This window comes from Onychomys torridus, chromosome 8, assembly GCF_903995425.1.
Source record: "Onychomys torridus chromosome 8, mOncTor1.1, whole genome shotgun sequence".
In the NCBI taxonomy this organism is placed as follows: domain Eukaryota; kingdom Metazoa; phylum Chordata; class Mammalia; order Rodentia; family Cricetidae; genus Onychomys; species Onychomys torridus.
In genome coordinates, this window is record NC_050450.1 from 16,418,654 (window position 1) to 16,425,683 (window position 7,030).

Here is a 7,030-nt window from a genome sequence, read left to right on the forward strand (position 1 = left end):
AGTGCTCTTAACCACTGAGCCGCCTCCCCAGCACCCCACAAAGCATTTTTAAGGGGAAGCATGCAATGTATGATTCTTCATAACTGGCTTCTTAGCACAAGTTTTTTAGAACCTTTAGCACAAGGTTCTTCTGTGTTTCCTTATTTATTATATCTGAAGACTATATCTATTCACCATTAGTGGACCTTTGAGTTGTTATGAATAAGCTTGCTTTGTGTGGATAAAATTTTCATTTCTGGTAGTTAGGTCCAGGAGCGCTGGGTCATAGGGTAACATGTTTTCCCCTAGATAAGCTTCATTTACACCCCACCAAGAAATGTGTGAGGTGGGGCTCCAGTTCTCCCTATTCTTGCCAAAAACATTTCATGTTAACGTTCTAGTGCCTATGAAGTGGTGTCATCGTACTGTATTTTTGATATCTGACGGCTCATGGTGCTGAGCATCTTTTTGTGTATTTAGTGTGTATTTATATATCTTGGAGAGATGTTTGCCTCTGTGTTTATTTAGAATTATATTCCTTTTTTTCTTTCATTTATTTCTTGTGTGTGTCATGTACTTACAGAGGTCAGGAGACAACTCTGGGTGTTAGTCCTCTCCTCTCACTCTGGCTCAGGGATTGAGCTCAGGTGATCAGGCTTAGGGGTAGGCAGCCACTCACTGAACCATCTCAGCAACCTACATGTCTTTTTCTTGTTGAACCAGAGGTTCTGATGTCTAGGCCAACTTGAAAGGTATTAGTGCTGTCACGGCTCATCAGGTTACTCTTTAACATTAGGTTAGACCATGTGCTGGGCTGTTGTTCTAAGAGGCTCCCAGAGCCTGTTCACAGACATTAGTGTCGTGTGCATGGCATAGTTCGTTATAATTGCTGGATACTTCTGCCAATGGGCAGATATAACTCCAAATGGTGAAGGTGGGCATTAATGCTCTCCTAGGGCACAGCATTGACTGGGGTCTGTCATTTCCCGTGTAACACTTCCAGGGCTAGAAGTGATGGTAAATCCATGCCTCTCCTGCTAAGACCTGTGCTTCTCATGTTTTATCCAGAAGGTGCTAACAAGAAAAAGAACTTGCCTCCCAAAGTGCCTATAACTCCAATGCCAAGGTATTCGATCATGGAGACCCCAGTGCTGAAGAAAGAGCTGGACAGGTTGGTAGTGTTCCTTTAGGCTTCCTCTTAGGTGGTCTCCTGTGAGTAACCAGGCCCAGGAAGTAGAATGACCCAGCACCTCCCCTCAAGTCTGGGAGAGGAGCTGGCCCTGAGCCCGGGAGGGGAGTTTGGCAGGCCGCTCTGCAGAGAGGGCATGCTTGCTGGAGTAGGGTGGGTGCTGGGTTTTTCTTCTCTCCTATCAGACCTGAGCTCAAGAAGCTAACACATGAGGTTCCTGTGGGTTACTCCTAGGAAACAGGTCTCCATGTTCCATACTGGTAGACATGTGACCCTAACCGTGCCACCCAAGTAAGGAGACTTCGTTTTTACAAAATGTGAAAACTGTCACATTCCAGCAAACACTGCGCTCCAGCCTGGGTGCTAGGTGAAGTCACTGCCTCCACCGCTGCTCAGAACACATGGGATTCTCCGGCATGGACCTCCTTTAGAGCAAGCTTAGTTGGCATGTGGCCAGATGGTCAGCTTTGAATGCTCCTGAAAGTCTGACTCTAAGATTTCTGTCTAGTAAAGCCAGGTGTTACTCTGTAGAAACAGCGGCACTGTGGGGCCCTGACGTCCACTTGTTTCTACGTGCAGGTTTGGAGTGCGTGCTCTGCCCAAACGCCAGATGGTTCTCAAACTGAAGGAGATTTTCCAGTACACTCACCAGACTCTGGAGTCAGACTCAGAGCATGAGATCCAGTCCTCCCAGGTGCTTCCAGAGGAACCTTGCAGCCAGGACCCCACTGAGACCTACAAGCCTTCAAGGTCAGGAGGCCATACCCAGCTCAAGGCCACTGCAGGTCTTGGACCTCAAAGAGCCAAGGGTCCCACTAAGATCAGGAGCCTTCAACATCGAAAGAAACAGCCCAGTGAAAGTATTTCCCACCCGAGCAGGCTGCCAGCTGGGGCGCTGCCGTCAGGCCCTGATGGGGACGATCCACTTCCAGCCTCCCAGGAATCCATGATTGCCTCTGCGGATGGTAGCGACGACTCCTTTAGCTCTCAGAGGTAATAGAAGCAGCAGGGTCAGTCACACATGTGTCCTCTGCATGGTGGGTCTGAGAAGACATTAAGAAAGCCTAAATGAGGGGCTGGGGAGTTAGCTCAGTGGTAGAGCGCTTGCCTAGCAAGTGCAAGGCCCTGGGTTCAGTCCTCAGCTCCAGAAAAACAAAACAAAACAAAACAAACAGAAAGCCTAAATGAGCCAGGCGGTGGTGGCGCACGCCTTTAATCCCAGCACTCAGGAGGCAGAGGCAGGCGGATCTCTGTGAGTTCGAGGCCAGCCTGGTCTACAGAGCGAGATCCAGGAAAGGTGCCAAAGCTACACAGAGAAACCCTGTCTCAACCCCACCTCCCTTCCTAGCAAAAAAAAAAAAAAAGAAAGTCTAAATGGTCAATGTTCAAAAGCCCATTGATTTCTGGGTAAAGGTTTAAAGATTCACTCCCTGAGTTCCTACAGGCCTTTAAAACTCTGTAGCTTCCTTATATGGCTGAGGGGGGGTCCCACGTAGACTGGCCCAGCCAGGGAACCAGGAAGCACAGACCTGTGGGACACTGTCAGAGGTCTTGCCACACGTGAGGCCCAACGCAGCCCTGAGAGCACTCATCCCTCACAGAGACGCCTGCTCTTGAGGGCTGTAGGAAAAGTGTGTCACAGATCATGACCTGTTCTTTTCAGTTCCTCCTGTGCGTTTGGAGCTGCCCTAGAGTCTGCAGGTGAAGACAAGGATGAGGAGGAGGAGGTCAGAGCATCGCAAGCTGCCCTCCGGGCCGCAGCCACAGAGGAGGCTGTGAGAGGGTACATCCGCTCCAAGCCTGCCCTGTACAGGAAGGTGCTGACATACCAGCCTCTCGAGCTGGCTGAGCTACAGGCTGAGCTGAAGCAGGATGGCATTCCTGTGGCCATGGGCAGGCTGCTGGACATCCTAGATGCCCAGTGTGTCACCTTCACAACTGCTGCCGCCCGAAAGCAGAAGCTGCAGCGGAGGAGACAGCAGCCCTTGGGCAGAGAGAGAAAGGACCGGAAATGACAGGCTTCTGCCTCGAAGCTGCCTGCCCGAGGGCCTGGACACTGGTGCAAGCCAGGCCTCCGGGGGTGTCTCTAAGGATGGCATCGCCAGCATACTCTCCGGGGCTGTACCGGCTCTCAGTGTGGTTCCTGGATTTAGAGCCAGGCGCTCCTCCCCCCTCCCTCGGTCAGTGCCAGTTTTTCCTGCTTTGGCCCAAGCAGGATCCCCATCCTGTGTGTTCCTGAGAGGCAGTGGGCGATCCCAGCTGACCAGGGCAAGACCCGAGTCTTCTTCATTTACATTCTGTGTCCACTCCACCCAAGCACAGCTGTCCAAGTAGTATGTTCTGAGATGGGTGTCAAGCCCAGCCTGCCTTCTCAGCATTCGGCCTGACCCAGGCCTCCAGAGCGGCCTGCACCACCACAGTATGGTTGCTCTTCTGACACGGTGCCTGTCCGACACCCACCCCCACCCCCCACCCCCACCCCTGTCACCAGCATTCTCTAAGCGGGTCTGTGACTAGGGCCCAGCACAGCTATGAGGTCCCCCAAATGAGCATGCTGTTTGTAGGCTCCTCCCATGTGTATTTAGCCTCCTTGACCCAGGAGTTCTGTGGACCTTGAGGAGAGCCAGAAAAAACAGAAGTTGGGCTTTCCATAGCCTGTGAATGTCCTTGTCTGTTTTAAATACAGTGAAATTGTTTTATATGAGTGCAATAAAAACAAGGCTTTATTTAAAATAAATAAGTAAACCTAGATGTTCCTCTCTGGGAAGTGTATGGGAAACATAGTGACTTGAGCCCCACTGCCTGCCGTCCACCACGGCCTTTTTATGAGTTCTTGTCTTGGGGTGCCAGGACTGCTGAGCGCCTTGTGTCTACGGTTCTTAGAGAACAGGCACAGATGCTCATTTTCCCTCTCTTGCACTCTCACTGTCCCTGTGTTCACACTAATAGTGCCCTCACAGGTACTACACTGCTGCTGCTCAAGAAAGCAGACTCGGGACACAGTCTGAGTCTCATTGTGGGTGTCACAAGTGCCTGGTCAGCCCTGCCTTATGACCACAGAGATGTGCAGCACCGAAGTAGAACTATGTCAGACCACAGGGAAGATCAGCCGGCCCTTCTTTCAGGAGCTGGAACATGGCTGGGGATCGAGCACCTGCCTGGCATCCCTAAGGCTCTGGGCTCAGTTCTCAGCACTGCAACAAGGAAGAAAGTGGAGTGCCCTTGGGCCCTCGGGGAGCCGTCAAGGACAGACTCCTGGAAAGAGGCCAGCAGTGCTTAGGGAGGTGAAGCTCTGTGTCTGGACATGATCAGGCGGAGAGAAGCCAGGCCTGGCCTCTGATGTCTAGGGCAGGCAGCTTGGGCAAGCTGAAGAGGGCGGCACATTTTAGAGGATGGAGTCATGCCCGGATGGACTGTTGGAGGGAAGAGAGGCTGAGTTGTGTCCTTCCTAGGAAGAAGCTGTGGGGTCCTATTCCCCTCAGAAGATGCCCATCCCTCCCAGGAAGAAGCAGGGGACCCTACTGTCCTCAGAAAATGTCCATGACCCACAAAAAGTAAAGAGGCCAGGTTGTCTATATTGAGGGAAGAGTTTAGGAAAATTAAAAAGCCAAAGAGCCTTTGGGTGGTTAAAAGTAGGGAGACAAGCCAGTGATTAAGTCTGCCTCGCCCTGTTACCAGGCTGGGTCCACTTGACTCCTGGCAGCCAGAGGGCTGAGTAGTAGCCTAAGGCTGCACATGTGTGTGCCATGGGTAGCCAGTCTCGAACCCCTACACCTACATATTCAACACCATTTACTTGTTCTAAAACAACCAGTGAAGAGTTGCTGCTTCTGGAGGAAGGAGGTTAAAACGAACCACTGCAGTGAAGGTGTGGCCACCATCCAGAACTAGTAGCAGGTGAACGGAAACTTGGAAAAAACCTCAACCTTCCCACAAAAACACTGGCTCTAGCATCACAGTGCTGGGCCAGCCACTGGAAGAGGAAACCAGGACACAGGCTGAAGCCACATGGGTACAGGGACCCCTGGCTGAACAGACTGGGGATGGGTGTTCCCGTCCAGAAACCACCTGCCTTCCTAGGATTGGCACGACAAGAAAGCACTTAGCCCACAATGTTCACTGAACACAAGTGAGACAGAGTCACGGTAATGTGAGCAGACCTCCAGCCTGTTCACTTCCCGTGGTCCAACCCTTGCCATGGCCTAGCCTTGTCTACTTAAAGCAGCCTGTGTTGAGCCACAGCCCAGCTTGGATAGGTAAGGGAACTCATAGGGAAAGGCCCTTGATCTGCAGGCAAGAAGTCTCACACTCCCCAAGTTAGGAAGAACTGAGACCATTCCCTGTCCTGGTGTCTTGCTCTCAGAGGACAGAAAGTCTTAGAATGAAGATGACCTGGAGAAATGTATGCATGCACATGCATACACACACACACACACACACACACACACACACACACACACACACACAGAGAGAGAGAGAGAGAGAGAGAGAGAGAGAGAGAGAGAGAGAGAGAGAGAGAGAGAGAGAGAGGCAGAATTGCCCATGTATGGGCTGCTGGCCTTTGCTGGGAGGTTAGGAGGGAGCTGGCACTGAGATGCTCCTCAGGATCCTCAGAGAGGAAGTTATTTCCTCTCCTGCCAAATCCCTAGAGGAGGCAGCTGAGTCTCTTGGGCCTCTTAAGTGTGGGAGGCCCACAGGCCCTTGTGTTTTCCATCCTGTAGGTACCTGGTTTTAGACACCTTTGCTGCCCCCTTGGCCAGGACAGCAGCCACCAATTTTATGCTCTGTCTGCCTGCATGCTCCTGTGTGCTCAGAGAGGAAGACGGGCAGAAGGTGTCTTGAAACAGCACTCTAACCTACCGCCAAGTCCCTCCCCTTTCAATGGGCGATGAACAGTAACCATCATGGGGGGCCTGGCGTCCCTGCACACAGGCTGCTGCCAGCATCTGAACCCAACAGACTCCAGTGACTATTGCCCCCAGGTGCTTGCTGAAGAGCCCAAGGCCCTGCCACTTGGCTCCCACCTTGTCACCAAACGCACGTCAGTGGCTTCACGTTAAATGGCTTGCTCCCTGTCACTAGATGTTCTAAACAGTTCAGTTGTTGTGACTGTTCTCCTTTGTTCACTCTGAGCCATGTTCTTCCCCTGCCTCCCCTGCCAGAGCAGAACACCTACTGAGGTCTACCTTCGGGGACAAAGTGACTTTCCTGCTGTGAATGGCAGCATTCTGCTGTTTCAGGATCTAGGCGACTGTCTTTGGGGCCTCACAGGAAGACATGGACTAGAGCTGGGCCAGAAGGACCTTGGGTGAGAAGGAAGAGGTCTAGTAAGAGAGTCACAGGGTACCAAATCCTGCAAATGGACAGGCGTTGAGGCCCTACCACTTGTCTCTCAGTAGCGTGACCTAAGGCCAGGTGCGGACTTCCTCCCTGCTCGCTTGGCTTCCCCGCCACCCACCTTAAAGCCACCACCTCCTGATGGAGTCTGTCTGCTTTTGGTGGGTGGAGGAAGAAATGTCAAGAGTCTTGGCATTGCACTACCTGCTGAGCACACGCTGTAGGGATGCTCAGACCCAGAGTGGAGACCCAACATTATTTCCCCACGCTTTAGACAAAACCAACAAGGTGAGCCTGGGCCAGCCGGCTCACTGATTTGTCAGCAAGGCTGTTGGCTTTTAAAACTAGACAGGAAGGAAGGTTGAGGTGGAGCCCCGCACAGGAAGAGCGAGGAGCTGAGTGACAGTGGGTGAGCGCCTGGGGTGCAGGATGTGGTGGGTCTGTCACTCCTTACCCCGGTGTGATCAGTGTGGTAAACTCTCCTGATCCCTTCAGAGAAGGTTTCCTCAGCTCTGGACAGACCAA

General features: G+C 52.2%; 1 protein-coding gene across 1 annotated transcript in view; it reads left to right on the forward strand.

The window, feature by feature from the left end:
* Slx4 (SLX4 structure-specific endonuclease subunit) overlaps window positions 1–3,908 on the forward strand; it is a gene marked incomplete at its 5' end in the record, with an annotated part of 26,130 nt that extends 22,222 nt beyond the window's left edge. Inside the window, 4 exons of the mRNA XM_036196706.1 lie at window positions 1,048–1,150; window positions 1,748–1,918; window positions 2,048–2,161; window positions 2,832–3,908. Coding sequence (XP_036052599.1) covers window positions 1,048–1,150; window positions 1,748–1,918; window positions 2,048–2,161; window positions 2,832–3,183 — 740 coding nt within the window. The remainder of the gene's footprint in view (window positions 1–1,047; window positions 1,151–1,747; window positions 1,919–2,047; window positions 2,162–2,831) is intronic.
* Between the last annotated feature and the right edge of the window lie 3,122 nt (window positions 3,909–7,030).